This window comes from Nerophis ophidion, linkage group LG08 (assembly GCF_033978795.1).
Source record: "Nerophis ophidion isolate RoL-2023_Sa linkage group LG08, RoL_Noph_v1.0, whole genome shotgun sequence".
NCBI classification, from domain to species: Eukaryota; Metazoa; Chordata; class Actinopteri; order Syngnathiformes; family Syngnathidae; genus Nerophis; species Nerophis ophidion.
The window spans coordinates 52,775,965-52,787,210 of record NC_084618.1 but is presented as its reverse complement, the minus strand read 5'-3'; the positions used below and the strand labels follow the sequence as shown (position 1 = coordinate 52,787,210).

The window sequence follows — 11,246 nt, the reverse complement described above, 5'->3', positions numbered from 1 at the left end:
CAAGGCACTTTACCCACCTGCTCCCAGTGCCACCCACACTGGTTTAAATGTAACTTAGATATTGGGTTTCACTATGTAAAGCGCTTTGAGTCACTAGAGAAAAGCGCTATATAAAAATAATTCACCACACTTCACTAAAATGACTGCTGACCACAAATGCTTTCCTGCTATAACATAAATAGACATTCTAAATTATCTGGTTTGTTCTAAGAGTGCTTATACTACGGAAGAGTTGAAGGCTTTCAAATCACTCGAGGCTTACAACCAGTTCGTGAATGGTTGGGTGAAAGGTGTGTACAGCATGACGACGAATGGGAAAGTCTTGGTGACAGGCAGGGTATGTAAATCTGTACCGTATTTATTTTAACTAGTAAAAAAGGCAATTTATACTCAATACTGTATTTCAAATTATTTCCTAGTACTGTCTATACAGTACATGTAGGGCCTAATTCAATTTTCTTCCATGAACAATTGGCATGATGTCGTTTTAACGAATGGCTTTACAAAAGTGTAGCTTAAACATTTCGAAGCTTTACTTTAGTTTGTGTATGAATGTCTAAGTTTGATTTAGTTCGTCCTGGGACATGCATATGATATTAATAATGTTAACCATGTTTAGTTATAATTAGTACTGTGTATTAGCCTATATGCTGAACAAGGTAAGCCTGAAGGTAACCTTGTTTATTAATGAACATGTTACTAACCATAACTTTTAAAAGGGCAGTAGGCTATACTGGGAAATTATAGAAAATGAAACGAAAAAGGTTTAAAGGTATCGTGTACTTACTACTGGTGTACATATTTAAACGGTCCTCAAACGGATTTGAATCAGTATATTAGACATAACCTGCGTTTTCTGGGCCTGTAAAATAATAATACCTCAGAATTAGTTTGAATGTGAGAAAAATAAACTTGCCTAAAACGTTTGCTTATCTGTAACAAAATGATCTGAACATATCTTCAATGACTAGGAGGGCTCGTCTTTCCTATTTATGCTGGCTAACCATGCCCTTCGCCGATCTTCGCTTATTTTCTGTGTAAGTTCGCCTTCGTGGGGACGAATTCTAGGAATACTAAAGAATCCACGTTTGACTGAACTTTGGCGGCGATTAGTGCACCCATTCACCCAACACGAAACTACCATATTGTGTGCTTTTGGCTATGAATAGAAGCTATTGAAAATCAACCTGCTTGACGATTGTTAGCCTTTCAAAATTGCGCACGACCCTTCGTGACCCAGATGAATGACGTCACATGAAAAGGGTGTATAGTGTTGCTAGTGCAGGGGTAGGGAACCTATGGCTCTAGAGCCGGATGTGGCTCTTTTGATGACTGCATCTGGCTCTCAGATAAATCTTAGCTGACATTGCTTAACACAATTACGCTGGTAATCACAGTGTCAAAAATAACGTTCAAAATATAAATCATTCTCATGCATTTTAATCCATCCATCCGGTTTCCACCGCACCTGTTCAAGAAGTCGGATTAATGGTAAGAAGTATTTTATTTATTATTGGTTAGCTTCAGAATAACAATGTTATTAAAAAGAATAAGAGACTTATTATACTCTAAAAATGTTGGTCTTACTTAAAAATGCACACTTAGTTGTATTCAGTCTTAAAAAAAATTTATATGGCTCTCACGGAAATATTTTTTAAAATATTTGGCTTGTATGGCTCTCTCAGCCAAAAAGGTTCCCGACCCCTGTGGTAGTGTTTTAGTGAGTTAAATAGTACCTGATAGTCAGAGGGGTATGTCCACGGGTGTGTTGACGCCGGTCTCTGAGGGAAGTCACGGCAGCTGCATGGACGGCGCAAGCTCCGCTGATCTCCGGTATGAGGCGATTTTTACCACAATTTTCTCACCGAAACCTGCCGGTTGATAAGTGGTCGGGAACCATGTTCGCTTGACCGCTCTGATCTATAGTAAAACTTCATCTCCGGGTATTTTAATCAAGGAAACACCGTGTGTTTGTGTGGCTAAAGGCTAAAGCTTCCCACCTCCATCTTTCTACTTTGACTTCTCCATTACTAATTGAACAAATTGCCAAAGGTTCAGCAACTCAGATGTCCAAAATACTGCGTAATTGCGCGATGAAAAGAGACGACTTTTAGCCGCAAGGGGTGCTGGCTAATATGTCCCCTCCAACCAATAACGTCACAAACATTCCGCAACGTTTTCAACAGGAAACTCCGCAGGAAATTTAAAATTGTAATTTAGTAAACTAAACCGGCCGTATTGGCATGTGTTGCAATGTTAATATTTCATCATTGATATATAAACTATCAGACTGCGTGGTCGGTAATAGTGGGTTTCAATAGGCCTTTAATACAAACATACTTTACTGTCATGAGTGGCGACACATTAGAACAGATTAAAGCCTTGTACAGAAAGCTAGGAGTAATCAACAAAAATTTCAAATTAGAAGTGGTCTCAGCTGACGAGGTGCTTAATAAATTGAGCGCGCTCCACCGGCTTTGACAATATCCCCTCCAGATTCCTCAGGGACTCTGCCATCACCATTGCTCCTATCATCACACACATAATTAACCTCTCAATTAAACAAGGCCAAGTAACCAAGGATTTCAAGATAGCAAGAGTAACCCCCCTTTATAAAAAAGGAAGCAAATTAGAACCTGGTAACTACCGACCTGTTTCTATTCTCCGTTCCATTTCAAAAGTAATGGAAAAAATTGTTTATGAACAGGTCGATATATACCTTGCTACTAAAAAAACTCATGTACAAATTCCAATCCGGCTTCAGAACTAACCACTTCACTGACACATGCCTTCGCTATCTGACCGACCACATCAAACATGAGGTGGACGCGGGCAAATACTGCGGCATGGTCATGCTGGACCTTCAGAAGGCCTTTGACACTGTTAACCACGCTATACTGTTGGATAAACTCAGAGTTCGATCCCGGATTTGGGATTGAACTCTAATCCCAAATCATGCAAACATGCAAACTCTGTGGAGTTTGCATGTTCTCCCCGTGACTGCGTGGGTTCCCTCCGGGTACTCCGGCTTCCTCCCACCTCCAAAGACATGCACCTGAGGATAGGTTCATTGGCAACACTAAATGGTCCCTAGTGTGTGAATATGAGTGTGAATGTTGTCCGTCTATCTATGTTGGCCCTGTAGAGATGGCGACTTGTCCAGGGTGTATCCCGCTTTCCGCCGAATGCAGCTGAGATAGGCTCCAGCAACCACCGCGACCCAGAAAGGGACAAGCGGTAGGACATGGATGGATAGATGGATGGATGGGTACCTGCTGTTGTGTATTTGGGATCCGCATAAATCCTGGAAATTTGACATCAAACTGACATTCATACAACAATTTTGCCTTCCTTCAAACTTCAAAGCCGTTTGCAATTTGCCCAATTTGTTACGTTTTTCCCAGGTGTGACATCAACAAATTCTTCTTATATGGTCTATATTTAGTCAGAGAGCTGAGCTCGTGGCCAACATTGTTGTTTGACGCTGTAGTCAATAAGCTCCTTAATTTTTTTTCTCTATCCTCTTACTGTTGGGCAGATTGGCTCGTACTGTACATCCTCTGCAGTTGCCATTTCTAATACAAAGTAGAGTATTATTCTAATTTATGTCTGTCAGTAGACTCGCTATGGGAGCGTTAAAAAGTACAATAAAGAAGGCAGGGAGAAGACGCTGTTGAAGTGAAACCACGTGAATAAGACCGCCCCCAAAACGGCACATCCTGAAGAGACGGTCAGAAAGTAGCTTGAAAACGATCTGTTAAACATAATCTATGTAAAATTTAGACCAAAATAACACCATTAAATGTTACATAGAAGTGTATTAAATGTAGAAAAAAAAAAAAACATAACATGAACCTTTTAATGCTGAGAGATTATGTCACTGAATGAAATGTCAAATATGGTTTGTGAACAAACTACAGCCTCCACATAGTTTTCAAAAGTTGTCCTGGCTACGTAGCATCATATAACGCCGTAGCAGATTACTAAATTTCGTATATTAATAAAGCAAATGCATGTATTTATTTTAAACATTACATTCAGGAATTCTTCTCTTTTACCGTAGTTGTGGCGTTCAGTGTCGCATACAACCAGAATAAACAGCTGATAGGCGACAACGGCCTGATGCCCTGCAAGAGCTACCTCAATAACGTCAAGCGCTATGTGGGAGGAAAGATTGGCTTTGCCGCCCTGGCGTACACCCCCTCCATCCTCTGGTTCTTGGATTGGAACAATATGGACCACAACTTGGATGGTATTGCCCTTTTAGGGATGGTGCTGTCTGGGTTTGTTTTAATGACGGGGATGGCCAATATGGTGATCATGGTGTCATTGTGGGTGCTCTACCACTCCCTGGTTAATGTGGGACAACTGTGGTAAGTTAAAAAGGCACACATTTTTTCAATGATGTTAAAAAAATCATGGTATTTACTTACATTTTTTTTTGTCTCTGCAGGTACTCCTTTGGTAAGTAACCTTGATGGTACGATTCAAGTACCACCATTCTTTTGCTTCATTTATTCAATCCTTGGACAACATTTAATGATTTGGTGTTTACATTTTTTATTTAAATTAGTTTCTTAAATGGGATCATGTTTATTTTTGTGTTAATTTCAGGGCTGTTAGATTGTTAAAACATTAAATCATTTTAATTGCACACTTAGTTATAGTTCTATGTGTACCTGAAAACACAATATAATACACTTAAGGCCTGCTCTACTATACAAAAAAACACATGCAAACTTGATACCATACAAAAAGCTGATCTACTATAGTTGTACAGGGTATTGTGTCTCTTTAGAGAACAAAATAAGTAACAAAGTCCATTTAGCGTGTCTGTCTGTATGAATGTGCAGAATGAATGCTGACCATCAGAACGGCCACAATACTGGGAGGAGAAGATGCAAATATATTATTCTGCACACAGTATAAAATTCAACTGCGGGCGCTTTTTTGCTTCTTTATTTAGCACATCTGAACAGTATGTGCAAACTGGCAGTTACACACACAGCTGTGAGAAAGGATGCGCTTGCATAGTAGTTCCATCCTAGGTGTATGCTTATCAACATTTATAGAGGTATTGTCTACTTGGCATCATTAATATAATTTTATAGTTTTACAACTGCTGGTTGACTGAAGGGGCTGATTAAAGCAAATTTAATTAATGCGTTTTTGTGTCTGCTGGCGTTTTTATGATTTATGTTTTTTTATATAAAATGTGTATTGTTAACATATATCCTGTGATAAGTACGCTTCAAAACATACACTTCCATCAGCACACTACAATTTAAAAAGTCCTGCAATATGCATTTTCTTGCATATTCTTCTTCACACTTGCAGTTAGTGCTGCAGGCTCTCCCATGAGCAGTGCGCAAAAAATAAAAAAAAAGTGGTTTCCATTGCAGATGCACGCCATGACTGCTTTTGAAGTGCCAAAATAAAGTGGTACAAGTCTGCTGCTTGTTTCAAAACATCGCACAGTTCCAAAGGAAGGCGCATGGTAACATGAATGTACCGTGAATAATCGAGGATCTCCATGGAGAAAACCCTGCATATATTACATGCAAAAACTTTATTTAAAAAGGCAGTCTGTCCCACTTTTCAACTGAACACGTCTTAGTAGATCATGTGCACCACGCTCATAGTACACACAATTTTAAAGTTTGAACACACTCTTTAGCGTTTTGGTATATGGATCTTCGTAGATCAGGTCCCTATAGTATGGACAGATATACAGCATCACACAGTTTTGTATGTTTGTTCATGGTCTCGTAACCATAGTTATCATCATTCCTTCTTTTCGAGGCTGGGAGAGTCAGCTGTTGGAAACTGGGTTTTTGGCCATTTTTCTATGCCCATTGTGGACTCTTTCGCAAGTCCCCCGTCGCTGTCCACCCTCCCTCATTTGCATCTGGACCTTCAGGTGGCTCATTGTCCGTATCATGCTCGGAGCAGTGAGTACGACTATCCTCCCTACCTATCTTTTGGCCAAAACAATTATGTTTTATGATGATACACTTTTATGAAGCATTGTGATTATGTTTAACAAATATGTATGGCGTGTGTCTATTTCAGGGCCTTATTAAAATCAGAGGGGACAAATGCTGGAGAGACCTCACTTGTATGGATTATCATTACGAGGTACTGCGGTAGATGTAATTTGTCCACTTTTAATGTTAGACTGGTTAAATTGCATAAAGAGACATGTATTTTGTCACCCCATGTTTTTACAGACACAGCCTATTCCAAATCCCTTGTCCTACTATATGCATCGCTCCCCTTTGTGGTTCCATCGCTTCGAGACATTGTCCAACCACTTCATCGAGCTCATTGTCCCCTTCTTCACCTTCCTGGGCAGGCGGATGTGTATCATTAATGGCCTTGTGCAGATTCTGTTCCAGGTATCACAATTTTCATGCACAAAAACAACTAAATGTGTGCTTTTTTTCTTCTAACCTAACCTTTTTAAATACCCTCATCCTAGTGTTTGTAATTTGATGCTTGTACTTTTCAAAAAACATGCTATACTGCCACCAAATAAGAACGTCAGCTAAAAGTTCAGCAAACAAGAAAAATACAGGATACAATTCAAACTACAAGCACATAAATGTTGATCAGAGAATCAAACATACTGTATATTCATAGGTAATTTCATAAAAAAATTAGTAATGCAACAAACTTAGCGCCATTTGAAAGCTAACACTTATGCATTTCATCAGTACAAATAAAATATGTAAAATCATATTCTGCAGTCGGCTGCAGGGGTGCTGTAGCCTATCTTAGCTGCATTCAGGCGAAAGGCGAGGTGCACCCTGGACAAGTCGCCACCTCATCGTAGGGCTAACACAGCAATGTAATTTCTTATTTGACGTCACAAACAAATGCCGTCATATTACTCAACCAGTCATGCTGCACTGAGGTTAGCATGATGAGCGACACTTACCTCTCGCTCTCCACATCCCCCAGTAATCTAAATTTTAAGCACCAAAACCGTGAGTCACAATTTTTGCTGGATTGTGCAGCAAAAATGGTTCTCTTGTGCACACTGAGAGGTTAATTATTAAATGAAATCCTTTTTTGACTATTCGTTCTAATATCATACTCCCATTGTACAGACTACAATGGGGCTCTTCATCCTAAAGTAATTAATCAAATCATACTATGTAAAGTACAATTTATCAGTTACTCTCTCTGCACTGTCTTTTGGGTTCTAGGCGGCTCTGATTGTGAGTGGGAACCTCAGTTTCCTCAACTGGTTGACCATTGTTCCAAGCTTGGCCTGTTTTGATGACGCGTCTTTGGGCTTCTTGTTTTGCTCCAGAGGTGGAGCTATGAAAACTGTGCTGGAGATTCAAAGAGAGGACAAAAATGGACAAACTCTCAAACTCAGCAAAGGTATTTGGGCTGCTGTCCGCGGTACACAACTGTGCAAATAGGCCAAGTTTACAACACAGAAAGTGTTCCCAAATATGTGCAGGCTGTCCATGGACTTTCTACTTATCTGAATAAGATGTGCCAAACACTATACCATCTGCAGTTTACAATATTTGATTCATTTTCCCAGACAACAATATTTACCTAGTCATTTCTAAACTCTCTCTTTTTTCTTTTCTTTTTTTTTAATCAGGGATGCGGATACGTCAGGTGTTCAACGTGTCTTTGGGCATTCTGATTGGTTGCCTTAGTGTTCCGGTGCTGATGAATTTGCTGAGTCCCAAACAGGTGATGAACACGTCCTTCGACCCGCTGCGCATCGTCAATACCTACGGAGCCTTTGGCAGGTACACTTATTGCTCATATTGTTTCATTAAATATTTCAACAGGATGTGTGAGACATTTAAATAATAACTGACATTTATTGGCTCAATCACTATATGACTACGTCTCCCGTTTGAGGCACAGTTTGGACATATTCAAGCTTCAGCTGTTTACTCCTTGACTTGTTTTGCTTTCCTGTCCTTTTGACCTTAATGCTATTTACTTTTTACCAGCATTACCAAGGAGCGCACTGAGGTGATTTTCCAAGGCACTCTGAGTGAGGATCCCAAGGACCCCAAGGCAGTTTGGGAGGAATATCAGTTCTTGTGCAAACCGGGAGACATGTACCGACGGCCATGCCTCATTTCCCCATATCACTACCGCTTGGACTGGCTCATGTGGTTTGCTGCCTTCCAGGTGGGATGTTAGATTGCAACAGCTTGAGCAGATGATGCATGCAGATAGATACACATTTATTCACCATAGCGTACATTTTCCTTTTGTGAACATTTAGGTATCCCTTTGGGATTTTTGGACAATGCATCATTTTTAATTAAAGGGGACCTACGATGATTTTAATATACATTTTAAAAATGTCCTTGCAGTCTAGATAATATGTATTAAATATGCTTTGGTGTAAATGTTGCAGAAATTATGGTCAAAAGTCACTTTTCTTACCCGTTTTTGGAGACTGTCTACAAAATGTTTGTCAAGGCGTTTTCCAGGTTGCAAATGAAACCACACCCCACCCTCTCCAAAAGTATAATAGTTTATCTTTTAAAAATGTACACCTTTTTTAATACACATATTGAAGTTGTCACCGCTATCAAAAATAAACTTCATAGACATATAGATTCACCCGGTCACAACCTTGTGTACACCTGCAAACTCGACAAATGAGTCAGGGTCAAGTATTCACAGCGCTTAACTTCTACCACATTTTTTTATGTTACAGCTTAATTTAAAAATAGAAGACAATACATGTTTGTCCTCAAAATCTACACACAATACCCCATAATGACAATTTGAATATTTTTTTTAAATTTTGCATATTTATTAAAAATAAAACAAACCACATGTACATAAGTATTCACAGCCTTTACTCATTTATTGATGCACCTTTGGCAACAATTACAGTCTCAAGTCTTCTTGAATATGGTGCCACAAATTTGCAACTTCTGCTTTGCAACACCTCTCAAACTCCCATCAGGTTGGATGGGAAGCATTGGTTTTCATCCAAGATGTCTCTGTACATTGCTGCATTCATCTTTCCCTCTAGCCTGACTAGTCTTCCAGTTGCTGCCGCTGAAAAACATCACCACCATGCTTCACTCTAGAAATGTTATTGGCCTGGTGATGAGCGGTGCCTGGTTTCCTCCAAACACGATGCCTGGCATTCACGCCAAAGAGTTCAACTTTTGTCTCATCAGACCAGATAATTTAGTTTCTCATGGTCTGAGAGGGATTCAGGTGCTTTTTGACAAACTTTTTTACTTAGAAATAGCGTCCGTCTGGCCTCTACCATACATTGCCGCAGAGATGATTCTCCTTCTGGAAGGTTCTCCTATTTCCACAGAGGAATGCTATGTAGCTCTGAATGAGTGACCATCGGATTCTTCGTAACCTTCCTAACTAGACTTCGGTGAATGCAGCAATGTACGGAGACACCCTAAATAAACACCAACGCTTCCAACCCAACCTAATTGAGCTTGAGAGGTGCTGCAAAGAGAAATGGGCAAAACTACAAAAAGATAGATGTGTATTTAAAAAGATTTGAGGCTATAATTACTGCCAAAGGTGCATTGTATTTAGCAAAGGCTGTGAATACTTATGTACATGTGAATTTTAATGTTGAATACATTTGCAAACATGACAAAAACAAAAGTATTTAATTTTGGAACAAGGCTGTGACATAACAAAATGTGTAAAAAGTCAAGCGCTGTATAAACTTTCCGGATACACTGTATATTTTCCATCTAAAAGCATTAATAAGCGGCCCCTTAATGTTTTGACTTATTTTTTTTATCAACAAATAAACTTTTTTTTGTAGTTCTAAATATATTGCTTTGCTTTTCATATGTTTTGCTCACTTTTAGACAATGTCATCTAAACACCTCTTCGCCCTAACCAACCACCTCAAAAAGATTGTAGTCTTGCTGGAAAAAAAACACTGATTTGTAATTTTGCTATCTTAATTAAGTCTAAAACACTAATTTGTGTATTTCCATGCAGACCTATGAGCAGAGTGAGTGGATCATTCACATAGCAGGACGCCTGCTCGCCAATGATAGCACTGTTCTGTCCTTACTGGACCACAACCCATACAAGGACGGACGTGTCCCCAGGTAAGAATACACCATTTTGAAGATTGCATGAATGTGAAGTCATTGTGTTACTTCACCATTTTTATTACAATACCATTTTATAGTTAAAATGATTATAAGCTGTTTCAAACTCCAAAGAACCAGACTTTTTTTATGCAAAGGTCATGCAACTGCATTAACCTTGATTATTAGATTTCACTTATGTTGAGCACAAGAACACATTGCATCATATTAAAGAAAACTGTTTTTGAAGTCTTGTGCTTTTACATAAACATGAAAGATACCAAAAATAAAATGAGTATTTATTTCCTCATGACACAATTGTCTTTGTCCGTATCTCAGATGGGTTCGAGGGGAACATTTCAAATATAAGTTCAGCCAACCAGGCAGTGCGCGGGCAGCTGAGGGTAAGTGGTGGCTGAGAAAACGCATCGGTGCCTACTTCCCGCCTTTGGACTTGGAGGGACTCAGGGGTTACTTCCAGTCCAGGAACTGGCCTCACCCGCATATACCACCACAGAAAACCTGAGCACATCTCTGACATGTGTCAAACTCAGTGGACAATAGAGTTTGAAAGACACATTTACCAATACAAAATAAGCAAATGTTAACAGTGACACGCACATATGTGCGGCTAAATTTTTTTTACTGCAATCGGGGCCAACATTAACCATGTGATCAACATGATGCCATCTTGTGGTGTTTTTTTTTCTTCTGTATTACCATTAACTACTTTCAATAATAAAAACAAGTTGTATTTCTCTTGGACGTTTCTTCATGCACATGCAATTGATTTGATATAATTTAAACATTACTGTTTTGAAATGGGCTTCACGGTGGAAAGGGGTTAGTGCGTCTGCCTCACAATACAAAGGTCCTGAGTAGTCTTGGGTTCTTTCTGTGTGGAGTTTGCATGTTCTCCCCGTGAATGCGTGGGTTCCCTCCGGGTACTCCGGCTTCCTCCCACTTCCAAAGACATGCACCTGGGGATAGGTTGATTGGCAACACTAAATTGGCCCTAGTGTGTGAATGTGAGTGTGAATGTTGTCTGTCTATCTGTGTTGGCCCTGCGATGAGGTGGCGACTTGTCCGGGGTGTACCCTGCCTTCCTCCCGATTGTGGCTGAGGTGGGCACCGGCGACCCCAAAGGGGAACAAGCGGTAGGAA

General features: G+C 39.7%; 1 protein-coding gene across 1 annotated transcript in view; it reads left to right on the top strand.

Moving 5' to 3' along the window:
• The window catches only part of lmf1 (lipase maturation factor 1), an 11,993-nt gene extending 1,152 nt beyond the window's left edge, over positions 1 to 10,841 (top strand). The window contains exons 2-11 of the mRNA XM_061908884.1: positions 4,064 to 4,373; positions 4,454 to 4,464; positions 5,803 to 5,951; positions 6,073 to 6,138; positions 6,231 to 6,398; positions 7,212 to 7,392; positions 7,625 to 7,778; positions 7,989 to 8,172; positions 9,988 to 10,100; positions 10,422 to 10,841. Of these exons, the coding sequence (XP_061764868.1) occupies positions 4,064 to 4,373; positions 4,454 to 4,464; positions 5,803 to 5,951; positions 6,073 to 6,138; positions 6,231 to 6,398; positions 7,212 to 7,392; positions 7,625 to 7,778; positions 7,989 to 8,172; positions 9,988 to 10,100; positions 10,422 to 10,608 (1,523 nt within the window). The 3' untranslated portion in view covers positions 10,609 to 10,841. The remainder of the gene's footprint in view (positions 1 to 4,063; positions 4,374 to 4,453; positions 4,465 to 5,802; positions 5,952 to 6,072; positions 6,139 to 6,230; positions 6,399 to 7,211; positions 7,393 to 7,624; positions 7,779 to 7,988; positions 8,173 to 9,987; positions 10,101 to 10,421) is intronic.
• Positions 10,842 to 11,246: the final 405 nt, after the last annotated feature.